Source organism: Opisthocomus hoazin, chromosome 6 (assembly GCF_030867145.1).
Source record: "Opisthocomus hoazin isolate bOpiHoa1 chromosome 6, bOpiHoa1.hap1, whole genome shotgun sequence".
Taxonomy (NCBI): domain Eukaryota; kingdom Metazoa; phylum Chordata; class Aves; order Opisthocomiformes; family Opisthocomidae; genus Opisthocomus; species Opisthocomus hoazin.
In genome coordinates, this window is record NC_134419.1 from 42867645 (window position 1) to 42883843 (window position 16199).

Below are 16199 nucleotides of genomic sequence, written 5' to 3' on the forward strand. Positions count from 1 at the left end.
TTTCTCTGTGAAGTTTAGTTATTGAATCCCATGTTTCCTTCTGGAAGGAATCTCTAACAGATGATTCTTCCCGTTGATATGTTGATGATTTGCTAATTTATGGCTTGCAAATTTAAGAAATCTGAAGAAATCTCTGGGAAGCAGAGCAGATCATGAGAGAAAAGAAACAACAGGTTTTAATGGCTTATAGAGTAAAGAACTGCGACTTCACTAAAATACAATTTTTAATCTTACGTATGAACTATGGTAACGCCTCTGGATCTTTTTTTTTTAAATCTTTTGAATATTTAACAAAGTTTAGCATAATTATTTACTATTGGGACAAGATAAGCAGTTTATATATACACATACATGTATGTAAAATAATAATAATCCCTCTCTCTGCCAACATCTATTCGTGGGAAGCTATGTTCTGCTTGCTGCCCTCATAAAGAGTTTCCACTGGATTTGATAACAGTTTTGCATGAAAAAGACAAAATTAATTCAGTCCAGGGAATTAAAAGTTAGTAATTCAATTTAGAGGAAATGCTGAAAGAAAAAAAAAAAAATCACTAAGTTATCCAGTCTCTCTCTCAGTCCATTAGTGTACAAATGTTCTTTCCATATGCTTTCCAGAGCTTTCTGCAGGCTGATTTACAGTACGCTAATGTCTTCAACTGGAAAATATGTCACAGAATTAACATCCAGCCTGATCACACGAACACATGAATACAGAAATGAAACCACTGGATAAGAACAAATCTAGATTCTCAAGTAAATGAGTAAATAAAGAATAAAAGATTAATTATAAATTAGTTAGAGGTAAACCAAACCTGGATCTTTAACCAAATCTCAGACCAGACCTGACTAATATGAACACTACACAATAAACAAACATTTTAAAATTTTTCTTCTTAAAAGAAATAATGCAGATGATCTTGTAAGTCCTATTTTGGCTAGACCTGAATGTGTAAGTTCCATATATCACAAAAAGAGTGAAATGGCAGAACTCTCATTATCTAAACCCAAGAATTTCTTGAAGAAAAGCCCTGTCTCATAAGACTTAAAGCCTGAACTTCATAGTTAAGAGGTTCATTAGAGCACTCCACAAAAACATCCAAAACCAAAGTGATCACCGCCTCTCTTCCAGCTTCCAGAGGTAAGCACGCGTGAACTAACCCGTAGGCTTACTGCTACATTCTAAAACCAATAGTCTATTGGCTATGGTGATAGAGTTGAAGACACTTTTTCACCCTTCTACTGTACTTCACTTTAAAAATACCTACTTTAAAATGATCCCTCAAATACTGTCTACAGACAGGTTACAGAAAGAGCCGATGTTTAGGCTCTGAGTCTACCCTGTATCATACTGCAGATATTTTCCAGTGTGATGACACTGGTGAAGTTCCAGTGAAGTTCTGGTGAAGTTCCCACTGTTTGGAAAAGCGAAAAAATAACTCCCATTTTTAAAAGGGTAAAAAGGAAGACCCGGGGAACTACAGGCCAGTCAGTCTCATTTCTGGGCCCAGCAACATCATGGGGCAGATCCTCCTGGAAAGCTGGCTAATGCTAAGGCATGTGGAAAAATAAGATGATTGGTGACAGCCAACATGGCTTCACTAAGGGTAGAACATGCCTGACAAATTTGGTGGTCTTCTACAACGTGGTTACAGCATTGGTGGATAAGGGAAGAGTAACTGATGTCATCTACCTGGACTTAAGCACAGCATTTGACACTGTTCTGCATGACATCCTTGTCTCTAAATAGGAAAGACATGGATTTGACATAGACCATTCAGTGGATAAGGAATTTGCTGGATGGTCACACTCAAAGAGTTACGGTCAATGGCTCAATGTCTAAGTGGAGACCAGTGACGAGCGGTGTTCCTCAGGGACTGGTATTGGGACCGGCGCTGTTTAACATCTTTGTTAGTGACATGGACAGTGGGACTGAGTGCACTCTCAGCAAGTTTGCCGATGACACAAAGCTGTGTGGTGCAGTCGACACACTGGAGGGAAGGGATGCCATCCAGAGGGACTTTGACAGGCGGGCTTGTGCGAACCTCATGAAGTTCAACAAGGCCAAGTACAAGGTCCTGCACATGGGTCAGGGCAATCCCAAGCACAAATACAGGCTGGGCAGAGAATGGACTGAGAGAAGCCCTGAGGAGAAGGACTTGGGGGTGCTGGTTAACCGGAAGCTCAACATGACCCGGCAATACGCACTCAGCCCAGAAAGCCAACCATGTCCTGGGCTGCATCAAGAGTTCTGATGGCTTCACATGCCTGAATTTTATTTCTCAAGTTACTGGGCTGCATCAAGAGTTCTGATGGTTTCACATGCCTGAATTTTATTTCTCAAGTTACATCCTAGGTGTGTATAAATATATTTAATATCAAGTATTTTCTGTCTTTGTAACTACAGTCTGGTTTTCTCTCTGTCATTTATATTTAGTAGTGATTATGGCAAGAAGCGATGGTTTGTTCTGAGCATAACTAAACCAAAGCGGCCAGTATCTTCTCGGCTAGTGACCATCTGATCCTGGTGTATCAGGACACAGCATAAAAATTAGAGTCTCCTGATAAGCTGATCTGTAAACAGTAGCAAAACAGCTGTTTAGCACTAATCTCATCACCTAAAGAGCAGACCTCACTGCTTATAAGTCTGAAAATCAGGATAAGGCTCATCACTTTTTTTGGTAACTTCTTTTCTTTTTTTTTTTGCACTAGGTTGTAATTGTGCCAAAGTGCCTACCTTACTCTTCATTAAATGTGTATGTTTGGTCTCAGTCACATTTTGTATAGATATACTGGTATGCATTTTGGTATATATGCAATAGTGCATATAAATGCTATAATAAATATGCAACAAACCTGTTGTTTATTTAACAGGTGAAACTTCAGTCAAAGACTATAATGAAATTCCTGCTTTGTGTTCTGTGAGACCTTAGAAGTCTCGTTATGGGAATATATAACAAAGCAGAGATTATAAATTAATTTTAAAATTTAAAAATCCCTGTGGAATTTGTAACAAAACTACTTAGTATCCAGTAAATTTAACCAGTGATACTTGCACACTACCTACAAACTACTTCTGTTTCCAAACTCTGTACGTATGTGTCTCATCTAAGAGGGAAGTAACCTTATTTATTGAGCAAAATGATTCCTTTAGAGTTTATTAGTCCTTTGGAGATTTTGCTGGCTGAAAAGCAAAACTAAATGTGAGATCAAACTTCCTGGTGTGTTGGTTGTTTTTCTTCTTTAGTAAGTAGAGTTTGTAGAAGTAATTTTTATGTGTACATTCAAAGTGCTTCATTAGTTACAGTTCTATAGAAAGGCTCTCCTTAGTATAAAAGCCACGTAGTGCAATCCTCAAAACGTATATGATCATATGCTAATTTTAACATCCCACCTGAATGTTTAATAGTCACTTAGAAACGTGTTATTCCACAGACATCGTTCATGAGGCAACGTATAAACATATATATAAATGCTACAGAGCAGATTCCATGTATTTATCTATTTTGGTGAAAGTTAAAAAGTATACACATTTGCTATTTTAAGAGTCAAAACTATATCTTTCAACAAAACTTAGCTGCTTTCATTTTGTACATGCATTTCATTTTATCTGGAAACTTTCTGATGTTAGGAATAGAACAACTGTAGTTTCTCATTACGTTTGCTGACAGAATCTATGCTTGGTTGCTCAACTAAAGGTCTTACATTGCTAATTACTACCACATGCCCATATTCTAAGCAACGGAAAACTTATTGGTTCTGACAATTCATCCTCTCAACACTGAATTCCAAATGAAAACTTAAATTTTGGCCAAACATAACATTTCATCAATCTTGTTCTACTGACTGCAAAAGCAACATCAAACAAGGGGTGCTAATGGCTTTTTACTGTGCAGTTCCCAAGCTTAGATTCTCTGATGAAAGGCCCACATGAGCAAAGGACATCTTTAAACTACTTAGTAATTAATAATTGAACCAGAAAACAATGCATAAACTAAATCGAACAGTTTGTATGCTGATGATAGAGCTGAGTTTCAAACGCCAAGTTATACAGGCAGTAGAGGTCAGCAGAGAAAGCACTGACAGAGTGAGCTAAAACCAAACAGATAGCGCATATAAATAAAAAAAAAAAAGTGAAAAAAAAAAAAAAAATTAAGCACACCCCAAAGCTAGCAGAAGCCTGTAATCTGGAGTTGAGCTTTTCAGTATGTGGGGTTCTGACTGAAGATCAGGTCTAAGTTTAGAGACATCTGAGCAATGCTGGGTACTAGTGACAATGTAGAAGGGGAGAGACCAAAACTCTGTATGTAAAATAATTTTTAACCATATTGCCCCCCGCTTTTGACTCCTTCAGAGCCTCAAAAACAAAGGTGTAAGACCTGTGTTTTGAAAAACTACTCTCTTCAAGAAACTAAGGATGAATACAAATATGAAACAGAGTAGGCCTTTGCTACCAATAAACATTTTTGGAAAGTAATGATACTACCCTATCTCAGAAATAAATTAAGGCATTTTGTTAATCTAGATAAGTGACTTACGATGGAAGTTTCCAACACTAATCTTTACAGTAAAAAATAACTTGAGACATTTGAGAGTATCTCAAAAAATGAAAGTATTGAAGTTTTCAATTGTGTCCTCTAATTGCTTGAGTAGAGCATACAATAGTCTAAGCTGTAAGTAAAGAAAAACTTTAATTTATCTACCCAGTGATATAAAACAGTACTCTAGAATTAGCTCTGTTGGGCATTTACAGTCTTTCTGCTCCACAGAGAGGAAAAACTACTTGATATAACCATAATCCACATTTATAAAATGATGCAGGGGTGATGATTTGAAAGGAATAAAGTAAAAAAACATATCTTCTTAAAGTAAGGAGAGGCACAATTGATTAGATGCGTTGCGTGCAGTACCTTCTTTATGTTATAGTCAAAGGATCCTATATGACTAGTCTTTTAGGGCAAATGTGTCTCTGCCAGTGAACGTCACAATGATATGCAATGAAATAAAAGCTGGCAACACTAATGGTGATATAGAGGAGAAACTACTGTATCTCCAAGTACATGTAGTACATACATGAAAGGCTATAAACCAGCAGGTCCAGCTACTGGGAATGCCAGAAAGAGCTGGCTTTACCTTGGTCAAGAAAACAAGCAGAATTTCAATAGAAATATAATGAGCTGATGTGGTCCAATAAAATTTAACTTTTGCTACCAGGTAAAAAAAATAGTATTTTTTATGGGTTTAGTTATTCTCCATACTATATTGATGCTACGGCTACTACTTGTTCTTCTTAGGACACGTTTTATACAGTGTGTGGAAGAGAGTCACTTTAAAATCCCTGGTCATAGATCTTAAAATCATGAGTGTTTGTAATACTCATATGAAATCAATAGGAGCTTCATGAGATCTGAATTTGCTCTTTGAACGAGAGGCAGCACTATTAGTCTTCACACAGAGTCAGTCTAATGGAATAACTTCATCAACATAAATCTTGTACTTTGCACTCCAGTAAACCCAGCTTTTCTAAAGACCCAAGTTGTTTGAAAATCATGTGAATTATCATTGTCCCTTAGTTAAGAGAAGACCACATGATAATCTGATGTCCAAAACAGTGAAGTGACGAGTCAACCTTGTTCCAGAAGGTAACTGCATATGCAACAGCAGCATTTTTCACAAGATACGTCAGCATAGTCCTAGTGGTATCCAGGGTCTCCTGAAGTAGGGACAAAACGTTGTGACTTGTACCATAGCATAGCCCAGGTCTCTAACTATAGTGTGACAACTCTCCCGTGGTAACATCTGATGCCAAGGAACACAGCCTTACAAGCTGTGAGTCAGCTATTACCACCTTCAGGGGCTCTTTAAAGTCACACAACCACACCTGGTCTTTTTTGACTTACTTTCTGCCTCGGGTTGAGTTAAAAGTCCCGCCGTATTTCTTCCGATTAAGGATGAGAGCAGCAATTTCTGGCACGTAGCGAGCAAACATTGCCTACATGCATGAAACAAAAACAAAAAAAAAAGAAAATGGCATGCAGAGAGTGTTCTACTGCAGCAGAGGCAGCAGAGCCTCTTGGGATACTTACTTTCTTCCACTAACCGCACTATAGGAACCACCATATTTCTTGCGGTTTCCTATTAACTCTATGATTTCAGGGACGTAGCTGGCAAACATGGCCTAAGAAGAAGATAGGAGACAGAAGAAAAGACTAAAAAGAGAGGCCAAAGAAAGGGGGATGATGAATATTTTCAGAAGATACATATCTTTAAGATCTGAAAATGCAAAATAATTTGATCTATGAAGCTGTTTAAAAAGAAAATTTAAAAAATGTAAAAGTTCTTTTCAAACAAAATAAGAAGGGCTCAATGTAAAACTTGGTCTTGGAGAAGACGCACACCTTATAAATTAAGAAAATGGTCAAAAGAGGAAAAATAGGCATACAAAACAAAACAAGAACAAAATTAATTCAAACTGGTATCTAATCACAAAATACAGTTATGTCTAATTCTTACTGAAGCGGGGAGGGGAAAAAACCTATCCAAGCTCCACGGCAAAAAGCAAAAACAAGTATTATAATTACTGTTACATTTCTGTTTGAAAAGACAGACTTCTTTCCCCCATGATTTGGATTCAAAAGACAAAAACAAGATGGAATCAGGGGTTAACCGCCCGTCAAGAAACAAAAAAGTCACCCCCCACTCCCTCCAAAAAAAACAACTTTTCCAAAAGTTCATGTTTTTAAAAAGATTGGAATAACATGTGACAGAAAAAAGGTTTTGAGGAGAAAATAAAAATTATTCTGCCATGTTTTGTCCAACAAACATCTTCCTTGTGGCTGGATACTTCGAAGAGCTACTGCCAGTTGACATGGTCTTTGTATGTCAATAGGCATAGATGGGAATGGATATATTTATGCTCATACATATGCTGACATGTATGTATCTGCATGTGCCTAATGGCATTCATAATATTAGTTATATACATACCACCTTTGTAAGATGGATATATATGTGAAATCAATATATGAGAGTAAAGTAACAATATACATGTGTATGTACGTGCACAATATCTATTGAGTCATCCATAAAGCATCTACCTTGCACACTGTAAATATTAAAATAAACCTTGCTGGTTTAGTGAATAACATTGCAAGAAGTCATATAACATTACTAAGTGATAAATAATACAAAAGTTGACATAAGAAAATTAGCAGCTTTGGTGCTATGTACATACACGACAAAACAAGAATTTGCTGATATAAAAGCACACTGGTTATGGCCATGTGATAAACGGTGAGTTTAAATTGTGCTACATGACATGAAAGGATGTTTGAAATTAAAGAGAATGTGGTTTGCCACCATCTGGATCAGGCAAGCTGCTCTTTAAGGCAGTCCAAAGCCACAGTGTTTGTTGGAATTCTGGGAAGGAACACAGAAGGGTGGGTAGGACTTCTGAAACCGCAAAGTGCCTTGAAGTATCAATAGCAGCCTCAAAAAATGCACGACAGTCAGTCCCTAAGAAGTAAAGGACTACCAATAACGTTCTAAGCTAAATTATTAAGGCACTTCATGTATTCACATGCATTACTCATTTAAATGGATTAGAAAAATTCTGACTCTACTAAACTGGACTAATTTGACAAGGTCTGCCAAAACATTTATCTATAGAAAAAAATAAGGCATATTAAACATAAAAGTTCTGTAATTAATTCACAAAAGCAGGCACATTATTTCTTTAATTACAGCATTGAGATATACAGGATCAAGTATTAAGGTAGCTGGAACAATAATAAAAAAAGAGTTTTTACCAATCCCCCAAGGATGAAGAAGACCATGAAAAGGCGACCAAGGGTTGTTTTTGCATAAACGTCTCCATAGCCAACAGTGGACATTGTAACCATCAGTAAATAAACACATTCCCAATATGTTAGCGGTTGATTATTTTGGAAATTTTCCCATGGATCCCCTGAGTTCTCCACCTAAAATATACAACATATCATGAGTTCACAGAGTTGTACCACAAATTAACTCTACTGATATATACATTGTGAGCATGTGTGTGTATATATGTATAATCTGGCACAAAATACAAACTCTGGATCCTTTCTTGGGATTTTGAACAAATACAGAATCTAACCCTGCCCCAGTTACAGCATTACAGTTATTTTGCCAATATTCATAGCCTTGTCACTCATACTAGTTACAGAAAGTATCTTTTCCATTTACCACTATGTAATACTACTTACTAATGCAACTAGGTAAATTCATTTCATACCAATTTGTTTAGAACTTCTTCAGAGTGAATCTTACTTGTAATGCAATTATACTTCTTAATGTATTTGTTTTAAAGTATTATGTAGCTATTCGTGGCATTAGTGACATGTGAAGTTTAGTGACACACTATTACTTTTCAAAGAAGCCAGCTACTGTATGTGATGAAGCTGTAAATTTATCAGTGGGAAAGGAGGATGCCCTCTAAAATTTGTTCCACAGTAAAAAGTCTGAAGTTTGAGGATTCCTACAGTAGAAAAGAGAAATTTTTGCTGGAAAGCAAAAAAACCAAAAAAAACCCAACAAACAAACAAAATCCAAGTCCTAGAAAACAGCATCCCCTCCCTCCTGATATAATTAAAAAAAGCTTGGGGTTTTTTTGGTTCAAAAATAGAAATAGGTAATGTTCCTATTATAAAAATGCTACATTTGCCCAAAGGAACACAAAACTGCGGTCCATCCATAAATGAGAAATATATAATAAATTAAAACTTCCAACATTTTAGTGCATCTTTATAAGAGTGAAAATCAAATGACTATGTGTTATAAGAAGAAGATAAACATTCTGAATTTAATCTTCTACAGCTGGATGCAGCTCAAGGTGATTCAAGAAGTCAATTAAATTGCTCCAGACTAACATCAATATCATTAACTTATAATATTAGTCCAGAACCATTCCCGAATAACTTCTTACTGCTAGCACCTTCAAATTTTCCTAAGTTGATCATAAAATGTACTTGAAGAACAAACACTTCACCAAATTTAATTCTGTTTTTCCAAACAAATCAGTAAAAGATATTAGTTTAACATGTTTAAAATACACAATTGACATATACCTATCACATATATGCATATTCACATTTATGAACTCACGTGTACTACTATACTATCTTACATGCTTCGAGTATTCTTAAGTGCAGAACAAAAATTTATTGCAACGTGTTATCAGTGACCGAAAGCTACACCACGAAACTTGAAATTTAAAACAAAAGAGAAGGAAACAGTCTCTAAAAAGTTGCTACCCGCCACGTTAGCAATCCTGTTAGTTGTCGTGGAAATACAGAACTGTTCTTTTTTTTCCAGCACAATCATCGACTTCCCAGGACCTCAGCATCATTTCAGCTCCACCAACCCCTTCCAGGAAGCACTCCAGGTAGTTATTTAGGAAACATTGCCACCTCCTGGTAAATCGTAATCATTCAAGAAGTTGCTTCAGTTCAGATCTCACATTTTATTGCTGAGGTTAATGATGTATTACTGTTGAGAATTAGTTTTGAGTAGAAGGCTAAAATTCGGGAAGCTGTGATGTCTTTTTTTATTGTAGTCTACAGATGCGTTAAGGGATTATCCAGAGCAAGGCAATTTCAGGTAATAAAGTAGCTCAGAGAGCAGATGATCCATGAGAACAAGTCAATGAAGTCTTTTCAAATATACTTACCAAATGTATGAACCCAGCTGCTGTCAGCCACGTGCTGATAAATATAGAGCACAGATTCACTAGCTTGATGGAATTACTGAAAATAAACAAAACCCAACAACAAATAGGAACTTAGACTGGAATTTATGATGCAGTTTTAATATGTACCTGTATACTACTGCATACTTGACATTGGAAGAGTCTGATGATGATTTCTGAAGAGATGCAGGCTCCTGAAAAAACTTAATCAAAAGCCTACGCAAAACATGTATTGTTTTGTCTTCGCAGAGTTCAGATTTACAGAATTTAGATAGCTTGAAAGAATAATTCCAATGCATTTGAGAGCAGAAAGACAAATGGAAACCTTAGCTACATCTGTTCTCATAATGAAACAAATAGAAATATATAATGCTTTTTCACAAATCTGGTTGCCTCTTACACTCACCTTCCCATTTTTCATTGCTATATACCTCAGCAATTATATACACGTAAATATTCTACTACGCTGGAATACACCCATGCAGGTCCAATGATGAAACTCAGCAATGCCAGTTAACATTAGCTGCTGAACCCTGCTTTTATACATACAATTGACTGATGGGTTTTTAAATTATTCTTATTTAATTATTAATTTTTTCTTAGCTTGCATGCTTCTTTTATATTTATTGTGCTTTTGACTCCAGACTTGTGGAGGCTTTAAAAATTAACAGCAAGAGGATGCTTTTGTTGGGTACTCACCACGTGTTAACACTTGCACACATGACCACAAGGCAAGACTACTTCCCAAAGTTACAGCAAACAATTAATGGAACTATTGCAGCCAATATGTAAATGCCATGCTGCTTTTGTGAAAAAATTATGACTCCCACATTAAATAACTTGGGTATTTTACAATTCCTGTGTAAAGTTCTAAGAAATTTTCATATTATTCTGCTTGCACGAACTCCTATGGAGTTCTTTGTGGAAATTCATACTGAGCTAGAGTATTTCATACTTCACATTTTTCCAGAAAAAGAAATTTTATTTTTTTTAATTGAAACTGAAAACTCTTTTTAGTCCCATTGAGCAGTATTGCTCCCTATCGTAGCCAGAATTGATTTTGAAGCAAGGACCTCACTCCGTTCAGCAGGAAAATACCACCATACTTCAAAGTTTGTGGAAGAAATATAAGTAAAGCTCGCTACCTCTCTTCTTAAAAAATCACTACGCTTTCAAAAGCTAAGGAGGATATTCAACAAGTACACAAGGAACTGAAGTCCATGTGTTACTATGTCTAAATAATCTTACTCATTTGTGGAACTGTGTTGGAAATAGTTCTCCTTTATTTTTGAAAACATTTGTCATAAATAATAATGCCTCAGAAAAATCACTATTATTCCTAAAGCAATACACTCCAAAAGAGTACAAATCAGGAAAAAATCACTATCGGTGCTAGTAGTAGTAATACTTCTGTTTATAACTACTTTAAGGACAATAAAAATATAAGTTATAGTTAGTGAAATGGGCAACTGTGAGTACTAGGACAGAAACACAACTGGGTAATATGACAGATGCTGTAATGAATAGTGTACTCAAAAATAAGATTAAATACCAGCAGTTCTGCAATTAATTTGCTTTCACCAACATCAACACATATTCCCTACTTCTCTCTTTCTTACGTATGGCTGGTAGGTTCAGGTTTGCATTTTGTTGGTGATAGCATTGAGTTATAGCACAGGACCCTAAACAAAATGATAGAAATCCTGCAGATGTAAAGCTCCAAATATCATCTTAAATATCAGGATGAAGGGCTACATATCATCCTTCACCTGAACTCAGCACAGGAGGGCCTCCTGCTACAACAATGGGTCAGCTGGTCTCCACGTACAATTCCAATAAAGGTAAACGACAGCAGTCATTATAAAGAACTATTTACATGACTTGTTTGGTACATTTTATTTTTGCAGATCTATTCAACATTGTACCTTATCTCTCCTCTATGAAACAGTCCTGTGTTTCCGCCGGAGTCTAAATATAGATGAAGGATTAGTCACAAACATTTTCCTGCTCTTTAAGCTCTTTCCAACATCTGTGCAAAATCCCTCCCTGTGAGCCCTACCTAAGCCTCTGTCGTTTTGTTGAAAAATATTAGAAAACAGCGAAGGAGACAATTCAGTTGAACACCACACCATTCTATTTCCTAAAACACAGGAGCAAAAAATATTGAGCAAAATACATTTAATTTCAAATTGGGGAAACAAATAGATCCTTGGCAGAGTACAGTCTTTCAATATGCAACAGTGAAATTTTACTTTGCCTTACTGATTCTTGTAAAATATAATTAATAATTTTTCATATATTCTAATAATTATCTAACACTCCCACACTACTTTGCTAGTTTTCTGACTGCCTCTGTTATTGCACTGTTTAGCTTCTTCCTTTGGATTCCAGTGTTTGGAAACAACATACATTCGTAAATAACATATGCTCCTTTAATCCTCATACCTCAGCCTCTAATTCCAGGAATAATTTTAATTTACAGGTCAGAGTAAACCTTTTTCTTTACTCTAGGGAAGAGGAAAAGAAGGACAGAATTTCTTCTCTGATTGCACCAAATACTAAACACACAGCAGCGCCCTTTATACCCTACCAGTTTCTCATCTTGTCAGTTGTTACTTGTTGTTAATGCCAAGTACGCTGAAACGCCCCTAGTCAAAAACAGCCATAATACAGAAGCTCTGCTTTACAGGCTTTGTAAATATCAACATTTGGGTTTTACAGATATTTGGACATTCATATAAATTATCATAGAGAGGATAATACCTAACCTCAGAGCACGTTTTGCACCAGACAAAGGCTATTTAAATGAACAGGTCAATCTTGAATAAGCCAGCTCTACATACAGTGAATGTGATTAATGCAGTATCCCTTCATTTATGGATCTGGAATTTTACAAATCCACCACTCCTGAAGGGGCTTTTAGCCTTTTTCCAAAACCCTCTGAGTTTATGGAGCTTTTCCACTGACTGCCATTGCTTTTGGTGATGTTCTCTGTGTTAAGTGCAAACTCATTGGATGTTCTGAGCTCCTGGACAAATTCCTCTCCTTCAACACGCTGGTAGCATTCTAAGCTACTGGACTACATCTTCACTGCACATGCTTTGATTTCTTTCTTTGGTAAGAATTGGATTTTTCAGTGTCACAGGGCTAAAGACAGACTGTGAGAAATTTACGGCAAAGAGAAAAGTTTCAAGGTCAAGGACTGAAGAAACCGCTGTTCACCATGAGTGTGTACAAACCTCAAGGATCTACGTCCCCAACAAGACTTATTAACATAACAAGTAAATGAAGTTACTTGCATATAAAGCCTTCACACGTTCATCAACTGGTGGAGAGCCCACAGGATTTCAGAATGGAACAGAGTTTACTGGAAGCTGAGTTCAATACTTCAGCTGGGGCATTTTAGTGAACAACAAAAGGCATTGTGTCTTCAATTCCAGGCATGGGAAGGCTCCTTTTTTTTTCACCCCTTTCCTTCAGATTGATATTTTGTTCAAATCTGTGCTTCTTCTGCACAACTTTCATGTATTAATAGCCCGAAGAATCAGTGAAAGCCAGAAGGTTACTTGGAAAATTTTAAATATTTTTTCAAAGAAATGACAATAAACACACTATAAAGATAGCTGAGTGTAAAATTAATTTTTAATATGTTTTTTATGTGAAGGATGCTTAGTTCAAAAAACTGAAATACTGAAATAATTTCTCAAAATACTTTTTAGCTGTATTCTGTTGAATTGTGACTTCTGTTTCTCCAAGGCAGCGGAATGTGGAGTGATTATGTGGAAAGAAGCAATATTTAATCAGTGCGGAGCTCTAACTCATTCTGCTTTTAGTTTATCAGCACTCAGTCTTGCTCAGATATTTCAAATGTAACAACACATCAAGTACAATCTTCTACTGATCACATGTCAAAAGATGCTGACACCGGTAAATCATTCATCAGCAGAAAAGGGTTGAAAGAACAGATATCAAGAGTTTTTTTCCAGAAAAGAAAATCCCCTATTACTAGGACCAAAAACCTAAGCCATTTATTTTCTGTCACCAACGCAACTAGCTCAGTATGTAAGAAAAGGTCTTACCTTGTTTTAAGGATATTCAGAAACTGCAAAATTTCTGAAAACTGTATCAGTCTAAGGGCTCTTAAAAATCTTAAACCTGCAGTAAAGACAAAAAACTCTAGTAAAGAATAATTCAAATTATAACATTTCATTTACAATGACAGTGATCAATGAAATCAACATGGGTAGCATACAAAATGTCAAATACCTTTGAAACGTTCTTCCATATTTAATGTTTCCAAGATCCTTACCAGGTCTTTTTCAAATTGTTTTAAACTTCTTTCCTTAATAGATGAAGTATGCTACCAGAAAGCCTTAGTTTATGTAGGCAGCCATGGGAGGAGACATACAGGCTGAAAGCTAAGGGGAAAAAACCTCACTAGGTTCTGTTCGTAGGTCTAGTGCACATGTCCTTCTCTTCCAGGCTGCCAAAGACTCATTCACATCTGAAATGCCTCAGTCCTCCAAGCTCCCACGTTGCTTAGTGAGAAATAAGAGATTATGAGCAAGAGATCTGATAACCTGAATAAAGTAGGCTGTGTATATGCCTGATCAAATTGGTAAATCTTAATGACGTAAAATCTTTTATTGTAATAATGCTCCTTATCTCCACCCTAATTTCCAAAAACTCAAGCAGGAGAACAGAGGAATGACACTTTCTCTCTTAAAAATGACAAATCTACCATAATGCTTTCCACCAGGCTATAACTACAGGAATAGATTACACTTTGACTATCAAAGAAGTAACTATATTTACAAAGAAGCAGCATTTCTGTGTTGAAATCAGGTTGCATGAATAGCAATTCCCAGACAACTGCAAAGCCAGCGAGACATACACAGAGAGTATGCGCAAGAGAAAATATTATAGAAGATTAAGGGCTTAAATTATTAAAAGAGATTTATGCTGATAGTAAATAATTTGGCTGCAGATCTTCCGCATATGAATAGAAGTACATTGTGGATTATACACATCTACAGCTTATAAAATTAAAATAAGGATTTGAGGACAATTTTTATTAGACAGTACAGCCAAGAGTTACGTAAAAGTTGTGTAACATGGTATTGTGACTGTTACAGCTAGATCCAGGGCAGCTTCTTCTCATACTTTCGCTTTGCTGACATTTCTCTTACCCAGTTCCAGCGCTATAAACCACTTTTTATTTCTAGAAACTTAAGACTGGTCCTGGCAAACATGTCAACCTGGTCACAACCTTCGTCATCTCAGTGGAGTCGAGAGGTACCGCTTAAGAGCAAAGACGCTTGTAGTGAGGTGTGTTTAAGTCAAGGCTTTATTTCTGCAGTATTCTTGGAAAGTTGTTAAATAAAATGTTTACTCTTGTTAAGGCTAATAAACAGCCTTGTTCAGGTTCATAAGTAGCCTTAACAAAGTAAAAAATCACTCCTCTTTGTGTATTACATGGATATAAAATTTCTTTTTAATCACTGACTATAGGAAAATCTAAAGATGAATCACAACTTGAAAACTGGATTTCGGGATCTAGACGACAAGGAATAAAACAATGCTCAATAATCATAAACTTCAGATCCATTTGCAATTAGAGGATAATCATTTTGGTTCCTAGCACAGAAACCATGAAAGACATGTCCCTCTGCTCCCTCACAGTAGTTCCCACAGTTGCTACTTCTATCCAAAGAGATGTGGCTGGACAGGGATGGAGATGACTTTTATCAGCAACCCTAAACTTCCTCAGCTCTATTTCATCCAGCTACCTCCCTCCTTCACTCCCCAGGAACGTTTTGAAAGATGGCTGGTAGGAGAAAAATCCTTCTTTTCAAATGTTTTGCATTGCATCTGAAGTTAAGAAGATGGCCAAGTCACCCATTGCAATATTTCAAAAAGAAGCCTGAGAAACAGCAAACTTAGCAATAAAACCTCTGTCTCCAAACTCTTACGACATTTAAGACATATTTTAGTTGCCCAGACATGAAATGATAGAACAAAAAAGTACAGCTTTAATATAATTTTTGTGAAAGGAAAAAAAAATCATTATAGATTAAGTTCTGCGTTTGCTACAGCCTACACTATTTTAAAGAAATCCCTTCAGAGAATAGAATTAAAAAAGTGGAGAGTTTGCTTGGACAGTTTACTTGAACTACAAATGGAACTGGTTTGTAATAGTAGAACGTTACAATCACCTTGTAGCCTCTGTATCTTGTCTCAGACATTACTCATGGGGCTGTGTTTTATAGCTAAAGGAATTATTACACAGGAAAGCATTAAATTTTGATCTTCAGAAACCTCAGTGTATTACCTGATTTGTACGGCTCGAATATGAAGAACAAAAATGAAATTAACTGCTTTCCTTATCATTATGGCAAATGAACTCTTCCCAGTATTCCACTCTCTTCAAGACCCAAAAAGTTCTGTTATTAGGTTCCTGTAGATATGTCCTTTT

General features: G+C 36.2%; 1 protein-coding gene across 21 annotated transcripts in view; it reads right to left on the bottom strand.

The window, feature by feature from the left end:
- The window catches only part of KCNMA1 (potassium calcium-activated channel subfamily M alpha 1), a 510287-nt gene that overhangs the window by 166658 nt on the left and 327430 nt on the right, over positions 1–16199 (bottom strand). For all 21 annotated transcript variants that reach the window (XM_075422929.1, XM_075422930.1, XM_075422928.1 and 18 more), the window contains 4 exons: positions 13804–13879; positions 9707–9782; positions 7806–7976; positions 6084–6175 (listed from right to left, as the gene is read on the bottom strand). In XM_075422929.1, the coding sequence (XP_075279044.1) occupies positions 6084–6175; positions 7806–7976; positions 9707–9782; positions 13804–13879 (415 nt within the window). The remainder of the gene's footprint in view (positions 1–6083; positions 6176–7805; positions 7977–9706; positions 9783–13803; positions 13880–16199) is intronic.